Genomic DNA, 23,417 nt, shown 5'->3' on the forward strand with positions numbered 1-23,417 from the left:
CTGTTCTTGAACTCCTGGCCTCAAGCGATCCACCTACCTCAGTCTCCCAAAGTGCTGGAATTACAGGCGTGAGCTACCACATCTGGCCCTTATTTTTTAAAATTGTCCTACAAATAGGAAAAACAGACCTTACAAGTTTTCCTTTCTGAAAGAGAGCTCTGCCCAGAATTTCTCCATGAAGGAGCAACCATTTCTGTACTTTTTGCCAGGTGGGAAGAGGGGACCTGTGCTATCCAAGACAATGACCTGAGAGGTCATGCTCTCTTGATTAAGCTCAAGACATCCTGAGGGGCCTGCCTCCTGAATATTTTATTTTTTGAGACAGAGTCTTGCTCTGCCACCCAGGCTGGAGTAAAGTGGCACCACCTTGGCTCACTACAACCTTGGCCTCCGGGGTTCAAGCGATTCTCCTGCCTCAGCCTCCCAAGTAGCTGAGACTACAGGCACTCACCACCACACCTGGCTAATTTTTGTATTTTTTAGTAGAGATGGAGTTTCGCCATGTTGGCTAGGCTGGTCTTGAACTCCTGATCTCAGATGATCCACCCACCTCAGCCTCCCAAATTGCTGGGATTACAGGTGTGAGCCACTATGCCTGGCCCCTCCTGAATATTTTAAACCTTTAGCTATGCACAAGGCAGAAAGGTTTTTCCCTTAGTATTTCATCAGTTCTATTCAATTAAAAATCCTAGTAGGCATAAATTTCTTCTTATCAGGATATAAATAAACATTTTAAGTTTATACGAAGCTTGTGGCTTTGGGTGTGTGTATGTGTGTACATATATATATATATTTATGGCTGTTCAGGAACGGCTTCTCTAAACCAGAAAAATATTAGGCATTTCCCAGTCACATTCACTTGGTATGCAAAAATTGACTTCCTGCAGCTTGGGCTGTGTGTGTGTGTCTGTGTGTGTACATGTACATGTACATGTACATATAAAGCTGTTCAGGTAAAGTTTCTCTGAACAAGGAAAATATTAAGTATTTCCCAGTCATATTCGCTTGGTATGCAAAAATTGATTTCTGAAACAACTCCATTTTCCATTAACTCCAGCCTTCTTTAACTGGATCATATTTTCATTTTAAAAACTGAATTATTTATAAATACTTTCAATAATTTGACTGACACAAGGAAAATACTGTTCAACAAGACTATCCCTTAACATGTATTCTTTAAAAAGTGTTTTACTGTACAATTAAAAATTAGTATAAAAAACCCAACTCACTGGCAAAGTAGAAAGAAGGGCTTGTCTCCTTGTTGTATGGTAATTTGGGACATGCTGAATTTGGAAAATAGAAAGGTAAATTAGCCTTTTGAGGTGTGCATTTTCCAAATTTTCTGGAAAGGTTGACATATTAGTAATTTCTTTCTGTATTCATGCATAATTCATTTTTATTTTATAAAAGATGACGAGCACTTTAAACACTGCTACAGAATTTTTAAAAATAGGACTAAACCGGAAGACACTGTTCTTCTGTACTTAGGTGTCAAGCTGTCATGCTGACTTGCTTAAAAGTGAAAGGAATAAAATCATTATCTAATAAAAAAACCAACATGGCATTCTACTGAACAACCTTGATATAAATCATGTACCAAAATAAAACAATATTTACCAAGTTTAATTCAATAGACACACAATTTTGCAAAACATTACTAATGGAAATGTCATTATCCTGAAAGATATCTGGTGATGGATCCAAAAATTTAAAAATATAGCAAGAATATAAACATGAATTTTATCATTTCTTATTAAAACATGTCTACATAAAGGAGTATATGGGTATATTTAAATACATCTGGAAGGATACACACCAAAATGTTAAAAGGCAGATGTCAGGTGGAGGGATAATGGGCGCTTTTCATTATTATTATTATTTTATACTTATTGTATTTTCTTACTTATCTACATTAAACAACCAAAAACAAACCAAAAAAGGATTCTGGATCTAACTCTCCCTAATGGCTCTAGTTAGTCAGAAAGGTTGTTTTATTTCTGTTCCTGAAAGGTAAAAGCATCTCCATAAAACAAAAGTAGATGGATTAGAAGAGCAGATGTGAGGCTGGGTGTGGTGACTCACACCTGTAATCCTAGCACTTTGGGAGGCCAAGGTGGGCAGATCACGAGGTCAGGAGTTCAAGACCACCCTCGCCAACAGAGTAAAATCCCATCTCTTCTAAAAATACAAAAATTAGGCCAGGCATGGTGGCTCATATCTGTAATCCCAGCACTTTGAAAGGCCGAAGCAGGCGGATCATGAGGTCAGGAGTTAAGAGACCAGTCTGGCCAACATGATGAAACCCCGTCTCTACTAAAAATACAAAAATTAGCTAGGTGTGGTGGCACACACCTGTAGTCCCAGCTACTCGGGAGGCTGAGGCAGAAGAACTGTTTGAATCTGGGAGGCGGAGGCTGCAGTGAGCCAAGAGCACGCCACAGCACTCCAGCCTGGAGACAGAGCAAGACTTCATCTCAAAAAAAAAGAAAGAAAGAAATTAGCCGGGCGTGGTGATGCATGCCTGTAGTCCCAGCTACTCGGGAGGCTGAGGCGGAACAATCACTTGAACCTGGGAGGCAGAGGTTGCAGTAAGCTGAATCATGTCACTGCATTCCAGCCTGGGCAATAAAGCAAGACTCCATCTCCAAAAAAAAAAAAAAAAAGGAGGAGGAGGAGGAAGAGCATATGTGAGGAAAACAAAATTACAGTAACTTCTTAGAAGGGATGGGGTAGACAATCATGAAAGTTAGATTAAAGTAAAAGAGATGAGGTTTGTGACAAAAGCTCTTTCTAAGATAGCTAGAAAGTGTACAAGGTCAATAATTATTTAGAATGTAGGGCCGGGTGCGGTGGCTCAAGCCTGTAATCCCAGCACTTTGGGAGGCCGAGGCGGGTGGATTACAAGGTCAAGAGATCGAGACCATCCTGGTCAACATGGTAAAACCCCGTCTCTACTAAAAATACAAAAACTAGCTGGGCATGGTGGCGCGTGCCTGTAATCCCAGCTACTCAGGAGGCTGAGGCAGGAGAATTGCCTGAACCCAGGAGGCGGAGGTTGCAGTGAGCTGAGATCGCACCATTGCACTCCAGCCTGGGTAACAAGAGCGAACATCTCAAAAAAAAAATAATAATAATAATGTACACATCTCCTATTTTATCAATTTAAAATTTAACTATTCAGTAATGTTAGCATATCTGTATTAAACATACTACAAATTTTAAAACAATAATGAGAATTTCAATTTGCAGTCATTAGTGGTCCTATGTTTTCAACACCTTTGGCTATGGCCATAACAATTAATGAATGAGAAAAGGTGACATAAAATTGTCACCAATATCTGGATGCACGTTTGTCTGTTTCCATTAAATGTTTTAAAAACCTAGATAGGATGTAGCTTAAAAAGAAAAGCATGATTCATATTAAAAGTATTTGGTTCCTTTGAGAGAATTTATGGCAATGTATTTATAAAATATAAATTGTTCAGGGAAGACGAGTATAAAATGAACACTTCTATGTAAGTTTGTTGTAGCTTATAAGAATGTACTTCAAATTTTGTTTATATTTGACATAAGACTTTGAAAATCTAATAATAATTCAAATAAATCACTTAAGATTTAATGAAAAACGTGGTTTAGCAGATTAAGGCTTATGATGGCATAGAACAAAATAATTTTTCCTCATATTTTGTTTAAATAAGAGATAGGGTCTTGCTCTGTAACATAGGCTGGATTACAGTGGTATCATCATAGCTCACGGTAGCCTCAAAGTCCTGGGCTCAAGTGATCCTCCCATCTTGGCCTACCGTGTAGCTGGGACTACAGGCACATGCCACCATGACTGGCTTTTTTTTTTTTTTTTTTTGGTTTAAATAGATGGGATCTTGCCATCTTGCCTAGACTGGTCTTGAACACCTGGGCTAACCGATCCTCTGCCTCAGCCTCCCCAAATACTTGGATTACAGGTGTGAGCTACCATGCCCAGCTCCTAGTACCCTTTTTAGGGTCTGAAGTACCCCCAAGGCAATCTTGATTAGTGACAATCACACCAAGTGCACAGCTTTGTCCCTAGTCGGCCTCCTTACAGATAGCAATTAAATACCACCTGTGTAAACTGCAGGAGAGTAGTTCAGATTTCACTGAGTAACTTTCTCTTGGCATGAAAGACCTGGCTTTGATGACTAGTTCATTCCAGATTTCACTGGACATTAGATCTAGTGCTTTGTTTTGTTTGCAATATTTCCTATTTATCCATGCATGAATGGACTTTGGGGTCCAAGGCCCACTGCTCTTCAAATGGACATGTTCTGGGAAGTAGTTATGAAAATCATCAGTGCCTCAAACACAGTATTTACCATATAGGCTGTTTCAAAACCAATGAACATTCATCCAAAAGATGAAGCTAGATATTGGCAGTGAATAAATGGGGAGAAAGATTCTGCTCAACATTAAAGTATTATTGCTACAGTGTCTCAAAAGCATGGGTACCCAAATAACTATTTTCCAAATGCAATGAAAATTTTAGCTCAAAAGTTTCAGATCTTATTCCAAGGGGAATATGCCAGAAAATGGAAGGAAAGAGATGTTTTTTTCCACTTGTTAAATCATGATGTATTCACCAGGAAAGTATAAACAATCATAATGAAGTTTTAATCTAAGCCTTTAGCAAACTGGAAAATTGTTAAAATATATACAAGTTGCATAAAAGCCAGCGTGATGACTGAATTGTGCCTTTTCATGCATATTCAGTCCTGGTTAAGTCAATCAAAGACAAGCCAAATGACAGGAGATCATAACCAAAATAATAAACCAAGTCAGTTTGTCAGTATCTTTTTCAATTAAATTACAGATGAACTTCTTGAAAAAAATGTTTTCCAAAACATAGCAATCACACAATTTTTTATTTAAAATGCATAATCCACAATAAAAAGTTGAAAGTGATCATGTGGAAAATTAAGACTGGACTTATAAAACTAAACACCTTTAATCATGTACAAATTCGTATTAGAGGTGAGCCTTTGTGGCAGACAAGAGCCTCCAGGAAGAAAGCCTAAGCTCTGGGTTACAGGTAACAGGAAGGATGACTGTTGCTGCCCAAGTCCTATTCTCATTAACCTACAGAATGTTAAAAATTTTATTCTTCAAAAAGGACATAGCTAATATGAAAAGCAGTGATGTCTCAAGAGGACGGTTTGCCAGAAATCTGTAAATTTTTTTTTTTGAGACAGAGTCTCAGTCTGTTACTCACACTGGAGTACAGTGGTGCAATCTCGGCTCACTGCAACCTCCGCCTCCCGGGGTCAAGCAATTCTCCTGCCTCAGCCTCCGGAGTAGCTAGGATTAAAGGTGCCTGCCACCATGTCTGGCTAATTTTTGTATTTTTAATAGAGATGGGGTTTCACTATGTTGGCCAGGCTGGTCTTGAACTATTGATCTCAGGTGATCTGCCCACCTTGGCCTCCCAAAGTGCTGGGATTACAGGTGAGAACCAACACGCCCAGCCTGAAATCTGTAAATTCTTAAATAACTCAATTTTGCCTAGACATACTCATTCAGGACATCTAAACTTAAAAAATAAACATTTTATATTATTAGTATTTTAAAAAGTTTAAAGAGGTTTTAAAAATGAAATGTCCATGTAGTCACGTGTAACCATAATCTTATTTCTCATAGCAGTACGCTATTCAACTGTAGGAATAAACCAAAATTTGTCCCCTACTCCAAAAAAACAAAAATGCAAATAGGAAAACTAAATAACACTACAGGAATTATCAGAAACATTCAAAACAAAACATCTTAATGAAATCAGTACTATTTAAAAGTGTATTCTGAAAAACATTTGAAGCAATCCGTTAATTCTATATTATAAGATATACAAGTGGACATTTTATTTTAAATTATCAACAATGAAAAATCTATTATTTTGGTACTTTAAACAGCTGCTAAGTTGATCTACACAAAGTTCTCTGTTTAGTCACAAAACAAAGATGGGTTTTTTGCTTATTATTCTCACATATAAATACTGCTTAGTTTTACATAAAATATTTCTCATTCTCATTTCAGCATTGTTTACATTGGTTATATTTAAAGTGTGAATCATATCTAAAATAGATCTAATATTACACAATTTCAACCACTTAAAATACAGCATGATATAGAAGCATAGCATTATCATTATAACAAACAGCAAAAAAAATACTTATTGCCAGTGACCCTCAGAGCAAGTAGAGAAGCAGAATGTTTTCATGCTGGAGAACGCTTTTATGTTTTTATTATGATAAAATTATCTTGCATGCCATAGGCAGGATATACCAAATCATAATACTGATGAGGAAGAGGAGAAAGGTACCTTTCTCCACAAAGATGCTTTGCCATTATATACACGATTATATTTTAGTTAAAGTACGAGAGAGATCTGAAGACCAGGTACAGAAGTAGAAACTATTTGCCAAAACTTGTAAAGCAAGTCAGGGAGAGAAATAGGTTCATCTTTTCCTTTAGATTCTTGGCCCTCAATGTCATAAAAGGTCAGGTTATTCTTAGAGTATGTTTTCAGAAATTTAAAATCAAATCAAGAGTCACACGCACTGGAAGAGACAAACAAAGTGCTTCCTACCATACATCGCATGCGTCTGCTCATGAGCCCCGTACTGAGTTGCTGAAGAAGATACTAAACCAGGCTGGGCATGTGTTGGTGGTGCCATCATTCTAGCATTACCCTGTATTACAGGACTATAGACATGAGGATGCTGTGTTCAAACAAAAAATAAAGAAAGAACATTAACACTGCAAATAGAGCCAGGCAGACTTTAGTTAAGATTTTTAACTCCATGGTTTCCATATTATCAGAAACAACTGTAAACTCTCAACTTTTTCTTGGCTGCTTCCTTTGAAACTCTTACAATGATCAGTAAACCTTCGAATATGTATTAAAAAGGGTTCCCAAATCCTTAGCTATCTACCCTACCATCACACAAAACCAAAAATAATAAAGGAAAATCCCTTTACCATATTCAAAGTTTTTTTAAATGGTACAAAAATTAAGAGTTAGCCCCTACCAGCCTTACCTGAGACTGATAATGTGGCACATGCTGAACAAGGGGCTGATTTGGGAACTGCTGAGGACTGTAGGCAACATATTGTGTGGAGTAAGCTGGTGGGGTGGCTGCAATCGGTGGGCCTGCTGCTGATGCTGGGTGCATCATGGCACTCTGATGATGCTGGTCTTGCCGCTGTTGGGGCATATTTGGTACTGCAGAAAAAAAAGATGACTGCCTATTAAACAGTATCTCCACAGCATAATACACGTGTTCACATGGTCTAGGAGGTTCTGCATGATTTGACCCTGCATCTGTGTCTCTGATGCTATATTATACCACTCCTACTTCTGCCATTCTGGGTTGTTTTCTCCTATTATGCATGCTAGTCCTCAGCCTCAAACACCAGTCCCTAATCCCAGCTGCAATACCTCTGCCTCATCCTTCAGGTGTCAGCTTGAAAGCAACTTCCTCAGAGAGACTTTCTCTCATGGCCCTCAGACTTAAGTCCCTGTATCAGACTCTCACAGCATTATGAAATCACTTTTCCTTCATACCACTTCTCATACAGTATTTGCTGGGATGGGCACTGTGTTCACTTTGAGAAAAATAAAAGCATGACCAAAGAGCCAAAATAGATAAAAAATAAAATCCCTTATTTCCTACCACTGAATCCTTATAACATTTCCCATTCTTTCTCCAACCCTGTATAACACAACACCATGTAGCATATTGCAGGTTTCTAAATAGTTCTTTTGAAAGACACTCTATGTCTTGTCTTAATCCACACAGGAAGTCAGCATGTAAGGTCCTCGCCCTGTTACAACTCTAGTTAAGAATTCAGCTCAACTGTTGTCTGTCTCCCATGTGAGGTTTTTCCCAGATCCTCCAGCACAAGCTAGCTGCTTCCCCTGTGCCTTTCTTTCCTCACACATCTCTTAACACTACTGTCTGTGATCTGTTTCCGGTATGGCATTAACCAATCCACTTCAGGAAAAGAATTGTGGAAGGACTGCTTACAACTAGGTATAAGGCATAAAGAATATAGAACTTGGTGTGTTTATAAAATCGTAGGAACTGATTATATAAGTAACTGCAAATTTGTGGCTAAACATTCACTGACTTGCTGAATTTGGGAGAGCTAGTCACATATTATTTTATCTATGTAGAAAAGCAAAACTGGGCCACGTGCGGTGGCTTACACTTGTAATCCCAGCACTTTGGGAGGCCGAGGCGGGTGGATCACGAGGTCAAGAGATCAAGACCATCCTGGTCAATATGGCGAAACCCTGTCTCTACTAAAAATACAAAAAATTAGCTGGGCATGGTGGTGCATGCCTGTAGTCCCAGCTACTCAGGAGACTGAGGGAGGAGAATTGCCTGAACCCAGGAGGCAGAGGTTGCGGTGAGCTGAGATCGTGCCATTGCACTCCAGCCTGGGTAACAAGAGCGAAACTCCGTCTCAAAAAAAAAAAAAAAGAAAAGAAAAGAAAAGAAAAGAAAAGAAAAACTGAAAATGTTTTTTCTTACTCTTATTATTTTTTTTCTCACTCTCCCTCCCTCAAAAATTTTTTCTATATTTAATCTTGGATGTACGTATTTAAAAAGCACCTCCTTTTGGTAAACAAAAAGCCACTGAAAACTAGTATCATTTTTATAAAATGAAAGTTTGTCTAATTATGCTCACTTAACTGAGCTTAAACTATTCATTATTATTACTTTGTTACTTATTACCTTTCTGCATATTTAAAAATAATCAAGAAGCTAGTCAAGCATACTATGGTACTATTGTTTGGGTATCATGTGTTTGTCTCCACCAATTCTCATGTTAAAATTTGATCCCCAGGCCAGGCACAGTGGCTCACACTTATAATCCCTGCATTTTGGGAAGTCAAGGTAGGCAGACTGCTTAAGCCCAGGAGTTTGAGACCAGCCTGGGCAATATGGGGAGACCCTGTCTCCACACACACACACACAAAAATACAAAAATATTAGCCAGCAGCGGTCCCAGCTACTCAGCAGGTTGAGGTGGGAGGAACACTTGAGCCAGGGAGGTAGATGCTGCAGTGAGCCATAAATTACACCACTCCACTCCAGCCTGGGCTTGGTTTCTTTTCCTCCCTCCCTTCCCCCTGTCTCAAAAAAGGGGAGGGGAGGGGAGGGGAGGGCGGAAAAGAAACCCAGCCCTTGACTTTGCCTGTTATTTGAAAAATATTAAAAACATCTTTATCCAACACCTCAAGGAATGGAATTGAGTAAAGAAGCAGGGTGAAAACTAACATACAGACTGCAATAGCCTTCATATATGGTACTTTATACTTACTTCATAAGTAATTACTTAAAGATGCAATGGAAGAGAAGTCCCTAAGTTACATTAACACTATAAAAAGAACATACCTAAGGCATACACTGAAAAAAATGCACAACACCTTGTAAGGATAAACTTTATGTTATTTATTTATTTTCTTTGAGACACAATCTCACTGGGTCGCCCAAGCTGAACTGCAGTGGTGTGATCTTGACTTACTGCAATGTCTGCTTCCCAGGTTCAAGGGATTCTCCTATCCCAGCCTCCAGAGTAGCCAGAACTACAGGTACAGACTAAGATGCCTGGCTAATTTTTTTCTTGTATTTTTAGTAGAGATGGGGTTTTACCATGTTGGTCAGGCTGGTGTTGAACTCCTGACTTCAGGTGATCTGCTCACCTCCACCTCCCAAAGTGTTGGGAATACAGGTGTGAGCCACTGTGCCCAGCCAAGGATAAACTTTAATATGCTACTGAAGATATACTTTGAAGACTCAACATCATAAAGATATCAATCATTTCTTCTCAAGTTATTTTGTAAGTTTATTTTGATTCTGGATTGCACAGTGGCTCATGCCTGTAGTCCGGAGTTCAAGACCAGCCTGGGCAACATGGTGAAACCCTGTCTCTACAAAAAATACAAAAATTAAGCCAAGCACAGTGGTGCTCTCCTGTAGTCCCAGCTACTTGGGAGGCTGAGATGGGGGTATTGCCTAAACCAGAGAAGTTGAGGCTACAGGATGCCCAGATCATGCCACTGCACTCCAGTCTAGGTAACAGAGCCAGAACCTGTCTCTAAATAGTTAAGAAGAAATCCACAAGTTTATACTGATATTAAGAATAAAGAACAACAAAAAACCACCTCATTGGTTACCTTTGGAGGGTAAGAGAAAACCAACTCATTATTTTGAAGACTGCCTTAAAAAGGGAAATTATGAACATTTTAAATGACCTATCCTGAGAAAGCTTGTAACCAAATAGCTGGACATGGTAACATTTTTCTTCTTTTTTTTTTTAAGACAGAGTTTGACTCCTATTGCCTAGACTGGAGCACAATGGCATGATCTCAGTTCACAGCAACCTCTGCCTCCTAGGTCCAAGCGATTCTCCTGCCTCAGCCTCTCGAGTAGCTGGGATTACAGGCATGCACCACCACACCTGGCTAATTTTGTATTTTTAGTCGAGACAGGGTTTCTCCATGTTGGTGAAGCTGGTCTCGAATTCCCAACCTCAGGTGATCCACCACCTCAGCCTCTCAAGTGCTAGGATTACAGGTCTGAGCCACAGTGCCAAGGTTTTCTTCATAAAAATATTCCAGGTAATAATTGAAGAAGGGATGAAAGAAAAAGAATGTTTTTTGCAACCCCTGAGGAAATAATGGATCTTGGGCTAGACAATTATCATCAATGGCTGCTTTAAAAAAAAAAAAAAAGTAAGATGCTAAAGGGAAATATTATTTCTTGGACAGATAAAACATCTAAGAACTCACTGGGTGTTCCTATCAGGAAAAAGACTAATTACATTATATGACTCCTCATGAAAGTACATACATCTGTGAAACATTGAAAAAAAAATACCATTCAATCTTATCAAGCCTCCATTATCTACTATCAGTTTACAAAGATGGCAGAGGACAGAAGTCTACTTTAAATATCAACACAGGAATATAGTCAGCAAAATTCAGATGGTGGGAAAAAATAAAAGACAAGCCGGATTGTACAAAGATATGAAGAGGACAAAAACTAAGGGAAAAACTAATTAAAACTATGAGAGCTGTGTGCAGTGGCTCATGCCTGTAATCCTGGTACTTTGGGAGGCCAAGAAAGGGCAGACTGCTTAAGCTCAGGAATTCGAAACCCTGTCTCTACAGAAAATACAAGAATTAGCCAGGTATGGTGGCATGCACCTTTAGTCCCAGCTACTTGGGAGGTTGAGGTGGGAGGATTACCTGAGCCCAAGAAGTCGAGACTGCACCGAGCTGAGACCATGCCACTCCGCTCCAGCTTGGGTCACAGTTAAAGACTCTGTCTCAAAAAAACAAACGAAACCAAACCAAACCAAACCTATGACTTCGCTGGGTGCAGTGGCTCATGCCTGTAATCTTAGTACTTAAGGAGGCTGAGATGGAAAGATAACTTAAGCCCTGGAGTTTAGGACCAGCCTGGGCAAAAGGGCAAGATGAAGAAGACGAAGATGAAGAAGAAGAAGAAGAAGATGAAGAAGAGGAAGAGGACGAGGAGGATGAGGAGGAGGAAGAAGAAGAAGAGAAGGAGGAGGAGGAGGAAGAGGAGGAGGAGGAGGAGAAGAGGAAGAGGAAGAGGAAGAAGAAGAAGAGGAAGAGGAAGAAGAAAGAAAAAAAGGGAATGGGGGAGGGGGAGGGAGGAGCAGAGCAGCACAAAGAAGAAAGAGCAGGCAAGGTGGCATGTGCCTGTAGTCATAGCGACTCAAGATGCGGAGGCAGCAGTGAGCTATGATTACACTCCTGCACTCCAAGCCTGGGCAACAAAACGAGACCCCATCTCGAAAACAAAAAACAAAACCAAAAACGACTTAAAGATACACACTAAAATGTTGGTGGATAAACTAATGCAACAGCATTTGCTTCAAAATAATCCAGTGGACATAGAGCTTAAGAGACAATGGGTAGAAATGAAACATGAGTGGCCTAGGTTGTCAATGTCTCAATATTTGCATAATAAAAAGTTACCACAAAGTTGGGAGTGATGGGTCACATCTATAATCCCAGCATTTTGGGAGGCAAGGCAGGCAGATCATTTGAGGTCAGGAGTCTAACACCAGCCTGGCCAACATGGTAAAATCCTGTATCTATCAAAAATACAAAAGTTAGCTGGGCATGGTGGCACGCACCTGTAGTCCCAGCACTTGAAAGGGAGAGGCAGGAGAATTGCTTGAACCCCAGAGGCGGAGGTTGTAGTGAGTCAAGACTGTGCCACTGCCTGGGTGACTCCATCTCAAAACAGAACAAAACACAACAGCTACCACAATATGAAACAATTAAAAAAAAAATGACTTCAACATATAAGCAAATTCAATTTGGAAGCCTGATTTGGACCGTAATTGAAACAAATTAATTATAAAAAGATTATATATTTCTTATTTATTTATTTTTTCGAGAGGGAGTCTTGCGCCCAGGCTGGAGTACAGGGGCATGATCTCAGCTCAACTACAACTTCTACCTCCCAGGTTCAAGCAATTCTTCTGCCTTAGTCTCCGAAGTAGCTGGGATTACAGGTGCCCACCACCAGGGCCCGTCAAGATATATTTTAAAGATTAGTAAGTTTTAAAAAGCCAACTGATTTTTTTAGTAGTAAGTTGATTATACAGTTCACATGGAAACATAAACAGAAAATTCAAGATTATCTGAAAAAAAACTCAACAGTGGCAGTGGGTGTATGAGAAGGTAGTCCGATTAGTAGATTAGAGGAGCAGAGTGAAAAATCTAGAAAGATTCAACCACATATGGACACTTGGCATATGATCAAATGGCATTTCATATTAGTTTGTTCTCTGACCATAATGGAATTACATTAAAAATAAAAAATAGCTGGGCGCAGTGGCTCACGCCTGTAATCCCAGCACTTTGGAAGGCCCGAGACAAGCGGATCACCTGAGGTCAGGAGTTTGAGACCAGCCTGACCAACATGGAGAAACCTCATCTCTATTAAAAAATAAAAATTAAAAAAAAAATTAAATTAAATTAAAAATAAATACATTTGGCAATAACTCAAGTATTTGGAAATCAACAAACTTATAAATAACCCATTGATCAAAGAAGAAATCGTAAGATAGAAGATATTCTGAACTGAATAAAAATTAAAATATCTCCATTTGTGGAATACAGTTAAAACGATTAGAAATATGTAGCTTTAAATGCTTCTACTTGAAAAGAAAGTTTTTAAATCTATAACCTAAGCAGCCATTGTAAGAAATTAGAAAAAGAAGGGTAAATTAAATCTCAAGAAAGGAAATAATAAAGAGCAAAATTCACTAAAAAGGGAAAAAGGAAAGCAATATAGAAAAATAAAAAAAAAAACAGAATCTGGCCTTTCAAAAAGAACAATAAGTTTCTAACAAGGCGGAAAATAGGGAAGAAGACACAAATTAACAATACTAGAAATGAATACAGAACATCATAGACTCTACATACAATAAAATGATAAGGGAGTATTACAAACTCTATGTCACTAAGGTAAGTAAGATAAATGGCCAGTATTAACTTGATACCAAAACCATATGGAAAACATTACAAGGCAAAGAAAATTACAGACTGGTGTCTATCCGCAATGAATATAGACAAAAGTCTCCTTAATATCAAATCAAACTCAGAAATACATAAAAAGGATACTATTCCATAATTAGGTCAGGTCCCAGGAATACAGAGCTGATTCAACATTCAAAAATCAATCAATGCAATCCTTCAAAATAACAGAACACGCACACACGCACACACACACTCAAAAATCAGTGCAATCCTTCAAAATAACACACACACACACACACACACACACACACACACTTTAAATACAAGGTCTTCTGTCACCCAGGCTGAAATACAGTGGTGTAATCATAGCTCACTGCAGCTTTAAACTACTGGACTCAAGCAATCCTTCTTCCTTAGCCTCTCAAGTAGCTAGGACTACAGGTGTGTGCCACCACACCCAGCAAAATTGTAAATTATTTTGTAGATAGGGGGTTTTCCTATATCATCAAGGTCGGTCTTGAACTCCTGGCCTCAAGTGATCCTCCTGCCTTGGCCTCCCAAAGCTCTGAGGTTACAGGTTTGAGTCACTGTATCTGGTCAATATGATATACTTAATAGATCATGAAAAAGTATTTGAACATAATCCAACAATCGTTGATGATTAAAAAGAAAACAAACCCACCTCTCTGCAAATTAGGAACCGAAGTAACACCTAACTCGGCTTAATAATGAAAGACAATGTCTCACCTATTAGAATGGGGGCATGGCAAAATCTCATTACTTTTATTCAGTAATGCACCAGCACACTAAGGCAAAAACAAAAAGACCAACATGGTGATTACATCATGACTGTATATGTCTGAAAATTCTTAAAAGGGCTGCCAGAAACAGTAAGTTTACCAACAGGTCAAGACACAAGGTCAATATTCAAAAATCAAGTGCATCTCTATCTACTAATAAACAAATGTTGAAATTTCAAAAAATATCACTCACAACAGCATAAAACAGATGAAATATTAAGAAACAAATTTAGCAAAGTAGGCACAAATTGATACAAAGAAAACTAGAAAACACTGGTGAAACTGAAGACTTAAATGGAGCAGGCTGGGCGCAGTGGCTCACACCTGTAACTCCAGCACTTTGGGAGGCCCAGGTGGGCAGATCACCTGAGGTCAGGAGTTTGAGACCAGCCCGACCAACATGGAAAAATCCCATCTCTACTAAAAATATGAAAAATTAGCCAGGCATGGTGGTACATGCCTATAATCCCAGCTACTCAGCAGACTGAGGTAGCAGAATCGCTTGAACCGGAGAGATGGAGGTTGCAATGAGCCATTGCACTCCAGCCTGAACAACAAGAGTGACACTCCATCTCCAAAAATAAAAATAAATGGAACAGTATATGATGACATCAATCAAGATTCCATATTGTTAAGATATTTCCCCCAGAACTGATATAAAGATTCAGTGTACAATCCCAAGCTGATTCTAAAATTTATTTGGAAAGTCAAAGAACGCAGAGTAAGAACAATTTTGATGAGAATAAAACTGAGACTTACATGAACTGACTTTAAAATTGATTACAAAGTAACAGCAATAAAGAGAGAATTGGCATAGGATATACACAAAGAACAATACAACAAAACAGTTTACAAATAGACGACACATATACATATATATGGTCAACTGAATTCAATAAAGCTACTATGGCTGGGTGCAGTGACTCACACCTGTAATCCCAGTACTTTGGGAGGCTGAGATGGGCAGATCACCTCAGGTCAGAAGTAGGAAACCAGCCTGGCCAACATGATGAAAATCCATCTCTACTTAAAAAAAAAGGTGAGCTGAGATTACAATACTGCACTCCAGCATGGGTGACAAAATTGAGACTCTTTTGTCTCAAAAAGAAAAAAGACAAAGCCACCAAGATCATTTATATAGGGAAAACAGAGGCTGGTGCCAGAGAAACCAAGTAAACATTTATAAGGGAAAAAATGAAGCCCAACCTTTACATCGTATCCTATTAAAAAAAAAAACCACAGACTGGGAAAAAATATTCACAATACCTTCATCTGAGAAAGGACTTGTAACCAGAATATATAAATAACTTAAAATAATTTACTACAACTTTACTACTTTTCACAGTAAGAAAAGAAACATGATTTTTTTTGGTGGGGGGGACGACAGGGTCTGGCTCTATTGCCCAGGCTGGAGTACAGTGGTGAAATCTCTGCTCACGGCAGCCTCAATCTCCCCTCCATTGCCCCTTAAGCACCACCAACCTCACTCTAGCGATTCTCCCACGTCAGCCCCCCAAGTAGCTGGGACCACCCCGCCTGGTGAATCTTCCTATTTTAAGCAGTGACAGGGTTTCGTCATGTTCCCCAGGCTAGCCTCAAACTCCTGGCTCAAATGATCCATTCACGTTGGCCTCCCAAAGTGCTAGGAGGAGGCATGAGCCACTGCAACCAGCCAGAAACATGTATTTAAAATGAAAAAAGGGCTAGGCATGGTGGCTCATGCCAGTAATCCCAGCACTTTCAGAGGTTGAGGCGGATGGATCACCTGAAGTCAGGAGTTCGAGACGAGCCTGACCAACATGGTGAAACCCTGTCTCTCCTAAAAATACAAAATTAGCCAGGCGTGGTGGTGCATGCCTGTAATCCTAGCTACTTGGGAGTCTGAGGCAGGATAATTGCTTGAAACTGGGAGGTGGAGGTTGCAGTGAGTCAAGATTGCACCACTGCACTACAGCCTAGGCAACAGAATGAGATTCTGTCTCAAAATAATAATAATTTAAAAAACAAAAAGAAAGAAAGAAAACAGATCTGAACAATTTACTGAAAAAAGGTTGACAGCCAAAAACAAACACACACAATAAGGTGCTCCTGATCAGTCATCATTAGGGAAATGCAAATTTAAGATCACAACGAATACCATAAGATACCCATTAGACCTGCTGAAATTAAAAAGATAAGACATTACCAAGCGTTGGCAAGGATGAAGAATACTTGGAACTTGAATATGTAGCTGATCAGGTGGAATGTAAAATGACACAATCACTGTAGAAAAGTTTGCCACCTTATTAATTGAAATATCTATCTACCAGACTGGGTGCGGTGGCTGACACCTGTAATCCCAACACTTTGGGAGGCTGAGGCAGGTGGATCACTTGCAGTCAGGAGTTCGAGACCTGTCTGGCCAACATAATGAAACCTCGTCTCTACTAAAAATACAAAAAAATTAGCCAGACATGGTGGTGCGCGGCTGTACTCCCAGCTACTTGGGAGGCTGAGGCAGAAGAACTGCTTGAACCCAGGAGGGGGAGGTTGACATGAGCTGAAATCACGCCACTGCACTCCAGCTTGGGCAACAGAGTGAGACTTCATCTCCAAAAATAATAATAAATAAAAAATAAATTTTAAAAAAAGAAATATGCACTTACCATACCTCAGCAATTCCAATTCTAGGTATTTAACTAAAAGAAATAAAAACACAAACACTTGTACACAAATGCTCACAGCAGCTTCATTCATAATAGCCAAAAGCTGGCATTAACTCAAATGCCCATTGACTAGTAATGGGTAAATTAACTATGGCATAATCATAAAATGAAATGCTACCCAGCAATAAAAAGGAATAAGCTGGCCAGGCACAGTGCCATCACCCCTGTAATCCCAGCACTTTGGGAGGTCAAGGCAGGTAGATCATTTGAGATCAGGAATTTGAGACCAGCCTGGCTAACATGGTGACACCCTACTTCTGCTTAAAAAATAAATAAATAAATAGCTGGACGTGGTGGTGTGCGCCTGTAATCCATGCTACTTGGGAGGCTGAGGCAGGAGAATTGCAGACCAATTCTGGGAGACAGAATGAGACTCCATCTCAAAAACAAAAAGAAATAAGCTGACACTAACATGAATCTCAAATTACTACAGTGTTTAGGACACACACACTAAATTATATATCAAACTTGTCTAACTTGCAGCCTGAGATTGCTTTGAATGTGGACCAACACAAATTCACAAACTTTCTTAAAATATTATGAGGTGTTTGTTTTTTGTTTTTTTTTTGCTAATTAGCTGTCATTAGTGTTAGTATATTTCATGTGTGGCACAAGACAATTCTTCCAATGTGGCTCACGGAGGCCAAGAGATTAAACACCCCTGTTATATACTGTATGATTCCATTTATTTAAAAAAAAAAAAATCTACGGGCTGGCCAAGGTGGCTCACATCTGTAATCCAAGCACTCTGTGAGGCTGAGGCGAGAGGATCACTTGAGCTCAGGAGTTCGAGACCAGCCTGGGCAATATAATGAGAAGATGTCTACAAAAAAATTTTTTAAGTCAATAAAAAAATACCTAAATCAAAACTAAAAAGAAATCTAGAGAGGACAAATCTAATCTATAGTAAAACAGAGCAGATCACTGGTTACCTAGAGCTAGTGGTAATAAAGTACAGTTTGACAGAGAAGAGGAACAGGCACAATGCTTTCCATCTTCACTGGCAAAGCAAGTACTTACATGAACAAATATATTTGTCAAAACTCATTAAAATGCAAACACAAAAAGGTATGCATTTTACTGTATGTAAGGTACAGACTAACAAAACTGGTTAAAACATTTTGGATAGTCATTTAGAACAAGATAAATTGGATTCACATTTTATAGATTCTAAAATTAGCAAGGCATAACTGCCCACGCCTGTAATTCCAGCTACTCAGGAGACTAAGGCTGGAGAATTGCTTGAACCAGGGAAGTGGAGGTTGCAGTGAGCCAAGATTGCACCACCGCACTCCAGCCTGGGCAACAGAGCAAGACTCTGTCTCAAAAAAAAAAATAAAGAAAACAAAACTAAATATTCTAAACACATCAGAGATTGAAATTTTAAAAAAATGTTTATACATGCTAGAAGAAAAAAGTAAATGAATCTTATTATATGAAAAAACTATAAATCATAGGCTGGACACGGTGGCATCACTTGAGTCCAGGAGTTTGAGATCAGCCTAGGAAATACAGTGAGACTCTGTATCTGTATTTATGAGAAAAAAACAAAACAAAATTAGATGTGATAGCGAAGGCTTGTAGCCCTAGCTACATAAGAGGCTAAGGCAGGAGGACTGTTTGAGGTCAAGGAGTTTGAGATTACAGTAAGCTGTGGTTCCTGAGCAACACAGTAAAATCCTGTCTCTTAAAAAAACAAAACAAAACAGAAAAGCTGGGCATGGTGGCTCACACCTGTAATCCCAGCACTTTGGGAGGCTAGGGTGGTGGATCATGAGGCCTGGAGTTTAAGACTAGTCTGGCCAAGATGGTGAAACTGTCTCTACAAAAAATATAAAAATTAGCCAGGCATGGTGGCACGTGTCTATAATCTATAATCCCAGCAACTCAGGAAGCTAAAACAGGAGAATGGGTTGAACCCAGGAAGCAGAGGTTGCAACGAGCCAAGATCGTGTCACTGCACTCCAGCCTGGGCGACAGAGCGAGACTCCCATCTCAAAAAAAATCCGAATGTAAAACATAAAAGAGAAAAGAAAGGAAAAAACTATATAACTTCTTTAAAAACACATAGGAAAAAATCTCCGTACCCTCAAAGTTTGCAAATGTAGGGGAAGGAAAAAGCACAAATCATACAAAAAAGGTTGGTAAAATAAACTTCAAACTTTATAATAACTTATGCTGTTTCAATGATACTTTATCCTTTTTTTTTTTTTTTTTTAAGACAGGGTCTCACTATTACTCAAGCTGAATTAGAACTCAGTCTCCCAAGTGGCTGGGATGAGAGAGATGCACTATTGTAACCAAACACACTCTTGTGAGAACATACAATGAAAGACATAAATTTGACAAAGGATCTGTATCTATCCATCTTTTTTTTTTTTGATAAGTCTTGCTCTGTCACCAGGCTGTAGTACAGTGGTTCAGTCTTGGCTCACTGCAATCTTGATCTGGGTTCAAGTGATTCTTCTGCCTCAGCCTCCTACGTAGCTGGGACTACAGGCATGAGACACCATACCCAGTTAATTTTTGTATTTTTAGTAGAGGCGGGGTTTCACTTGTTGGTCACATGGTTGCAATCTCTTGACCTGGTGATTTACCTGTCTTGGCCTCCCAAAGTGCTGGGATTACAGGCGTGTGTCACTGCATGCCCGGCTTCTTTTTTTTTTGAGATGGAGTTTCACTCTTTTTGCCCAGGCTGGAATGCAATGGTGTGATTTTGGCTTACCACAACCTCCACCTCGTGGGTTCAAGCGATTCTCCTGCCTCAGCCTCCAGAGTAGCTGGGATTATGGGCATGAACCACCATGCTTGGCATGGTGAGACAGGGTTTTACCATATTGGCCAGGATGGTCTTGATCTCTTGACCTCGAGATCCACCCTCTTTGGCCTCCCAAAGTGCTGGGATTTACAGGCATGAGTCACTGCACCTGGTGTCTATCCATACTTATAATTCAGTTAGAAAATAACATGGCTGGGCAGGGTGGCTCATACCCATAAATCCCAGCACTTTGGAGGGCCGAAGCAGATGGATCACCTGAGGTTGGGAGTTCAAGACCAGCCTGACCAACATGGAGAAACCCCGTCTCAACTAAAAATGCAAAAAATTAGCCAGGCATGGTGATGTATGCCTATAATCCCAGCTACTTGAGTGACTGAGGCAGGAGAATCTCTTGAACCTGGGAGGTAGAGGTTGCGGTGAGCTGAGATAGCGCCATTGCACCCCAGCCTGGGCAACAAGAGTGAGGAGCCATTTCCTTACCCAAGGGGTTTGCCACAACCCTATTGAGGGTTCCCCAAGCAGGACAATAGGTCTGTTTGCTTCTCAAGGGCAAGTATATAGTTGTCCTCTTTTTTTTTGCATATTATGAAACCCCTTGGGAGGAAGCTTTATTTTTAATAGTTCTCAAGGTGATTCTTACGAATGCTCAAGTTTGACAACCTCTGAACTAGTTTAAACACCTAAGGTTCACAGTGGACTCCACTGAGTATGGCTCTGTCATTAGCTAGTTCTATGGCTTTGAGAAAGTCCCTGATCCTCTCTGGGCCTTGATGTCCTCACACGTAATTGTGTGCACTCTGCTCTATCATCAAAGCCACCGCCACCTGCCTGACTCAATGCTAAACTGAAAACTGAAAAACCAAATTGAAGAGGAAAGGGGAAGGGAAAGGGAAAGAAAAGAGCAGAACAGAGCAGAACAGAACCAAAAAGAACCTAATAACAGGAATGAGAAAAATATTTGTACTTTCATATACAGTGATTTCTAAGACATGATATTTAAAACAAAACAAAAGGAAGCAGAACAGTACGTACTGTATGTTTGCTTCTGTGTATGATAGAAGAAAAATAAATGTCAACAAATGTAATTAAACAATTTAAAGGCCGAGCGTGGTGGCTGTAATCCCAGCACTCTGGGAGGCTGAGCCGGGCAGATCACGAGGTCAAGAGTTTGAGACCATCCTGACCAACACGGTGAAACCCTGTCCCTACTAAAAATACAAAAATTAGCTGAGCATAGTATTGTGCACCTATAATCTCAGCTACTCAGGAGGCTAAGGCAGGAGAATCACTTGAGCCCGGGAGTTGGACGTTGCAGTGAGCCGAGATCTCGCCACTGCACTCCAGCCTAGGCAACAGAGCAAGACTCCATCTCAAACAAACAAACAAACAATGGAAACAAAAAGAATAGTCTTTTCAACAAATGAGGTGGGGACAATGGATATGGATATCCACAAGCAAAAAAAAAAAAAAAAACTTGGACCGCTACTCTCATACCACACAGAAAAAAATAACTGAAAAGAGACTGTAGACATAAATGTTAAAAGCTAAAATATAAAACTCATAGGAATTTTATAGGCGTTTCATAGAGGTAAATCTCTGTGGCCTTGAATGAAACAATGCTTTGTTTGATATGATATCAAAAGCACAAGCAACAAAAGAAAAAACAAACAGATAAACTGAATTTCACCAAAATTAAAAACTCTTTTGTGTTACAAAGAACATCCTCAAATAAGTAAAAAGATAACCTATACGCCGGGCACAGTGGCTCACGTCTAAAATCTCAGCACTTTGGGAAGCTGAGGCAGGTGGATCATTTGAGGTCAGGAGTTCAAGACCAGCCTGGCCAACACGGTGAAACCCCGTCCCTACTAAAAATGCAAAAATGGGCTGAGTGCACTGGTGCACGCCTATAATTCCTGCTACTCTGGAGGCTGAGGCAGGGAGATCATTTGAGCTCAAGAGTTCGAGACCAGCCTGGGAAGCATGGAAAAGCCCCGTTTCTACAAAAAATACAAAAATTAGCCCGGTGCGGTGGTGTATGCCTGTAGTCCCAGCTACTTGGCAGGGTGAGACAGGAGAATTACCTGAACCCAGGAAGCGAAGACTGCAGTGAGCCGAGATTGTGCCACTGCACTCCAGCTTGGGTGGCAGATAGGGTGAGACTCCTCCATCTCAAAACATAACAAAAACCAAAAAACCACAATGACACTTTATAACCACTAGAATGGACATAACCCAAAGCAAAGACAATATCAATTATTTTTAAGGATGTGGAGAAAGGGGAACTCTTGTACATTACTGGCATAAATACAAAATGATGCAGCTGCTTTGGAAAAGTTTGGCAGTTCTAACACAGCGATTCCACTTCAGGAGAAATGAAAACCTAAGGCCATGGGGGGGGGGGGGATTATTTATTTATTTATTTAGAGACAGTCTTGCTCTGTCACCTAGGCTGCAGTGCAGTGGTGTGATCTCAGCTCACTGTAACCTCCGCCTCCCAGGTTCAAGCAATTCGGATGATCCTGCCTCAGCCTCCTGAGTAGCTGGGATTATAGACACATGCTATCATGCCAGGCTAATTTTTGTATTTTTAGTAGAGACAGGGTTTCACCATGCTGACCAGGCTGGTGATCTGCCCATCTCGGCCTCCCAGAGTGCTGGGATTATAGGCATGAGCTCTGCTCCCAGCCTTCTATGAAAATTTGTGTATGAATGTCCACAGTAGTATTACTCATTGTCAGAAAAAGGAAATAACCCAAATGTTCATCAACTGATAGATAAAAGTAGTATATTCAGGCCAGGGGCAGTGACTCACACCTGTAATCCCATCACTTTGGGAGGCCGAGGCAGGTGGATCACTTGAAGCCAGGAGTTCAAGACAAGCCTGGACAATATGGTAAAGCCCCTTCTTTACTATTAATAAAAATACAAAAATTATCTGGGCATAGTGGTACATGCCTGTAATCCCAGTTAACTGAGAGGCTAAAGCAGTAGAATCACTTGAACCTAGGAGGTGGATGTAGCAATGAGCCAAGATCATGCTACTGCACTCAAGACTAGGGTGACAGAGCAAGACTCTGTCTCAAAAAAAAAGGGTGGGGGGGTTAAAAAATGTTTTTTGTTTTGTTTGTTTTTACAGTGTTAGGCCAGGTGTGGTGATTCACATTTGTAATTCCAGCACTTTGGGAAGTCAAGGCAGGCAGATTGAAGGTCAGGGTTTCAAGACCAGCCTGACCAACATGGTGAAACTCTGTCTCTACTAAAAGCAAAAAACTTAAGCCTGGGGCAGGCACAGTGGCTCACGTCTGTAATCCCAGCACTTTGGGAGGCCAAGCTGGGTGGATCACTAGAGGTCAGGAGTTTGAGACCAGCCTGGCCAACATGGTGAAACCCTGTCTCTACAAAAATACAAAAATTAGCTGGTGGTGGCAGGCACTTGTAATCCCAGCTACTCAGGAGCCTAAGGCAGGAGAATCGCTTGAACCCAGGAGGCGGAGGTTGCAGTGAGCCGAGATCACATCATTGCACCATAGCCTGGGTGACAAGAGGGAAACTCTGTCTCAAAAAATAAT

General features: G+C 40.1%; 1 protein-coding gene across 50 annotated transcripts in view; it reads right to left on the reverse strand.

Moving 5' to 3' along the window:
• Positions 1 to 23,417, reverse strand: part of ATXN2 (ataxin 2) — a 141,691-nt gene that overhangs the window by 10,697 nt on the left and 107,577 nt on the right. For 19 of the 50 annotated variants that reach the window (XM_035257647.3, XM_078337298.1, XM_078337296.1 and 16 more), the window contains 3 exons: positions 7,065 to 7,249; positions 6,614 to 6,746; positions 1,230 to 1,283 (listed from right to left, as the gene is read on the reverse strand). In XM_035257647.3, the coding sequence (XP_035113538.2) occupies positions 1,230 to 1,283; positions 6,614 to 6,746; positions 7,065 to 7,249 (372 nt within the window). Of the gene's footprint in view, positions 1 to 1,229; positions 1,284 to 6,613; positions 6,747 to 7,064; positions 7,250 to 17,006; positions 17,040 to 23,417 lie in introns of all 50 variants that reach the window. The other 31 variants (XM_078337305.1, XM_035257640.3, XM_078337300.1 and 28 more) reach the window with 3 other exon arrangements.

Source organism: Callithrix jacchus, chromosome 9 (assembly GCF_049354715.1).
Source record: "Callithrix jacchus isolate 240 chromosome 9, calJac240_pri, whole genome shotgun sequence".
Classification (NCBI taxonomy): Eukaryota; Metazoa; Chordata; class Mammalia; order Primates; family Cebidae; genus Callithrix; species Callithrix jacchus.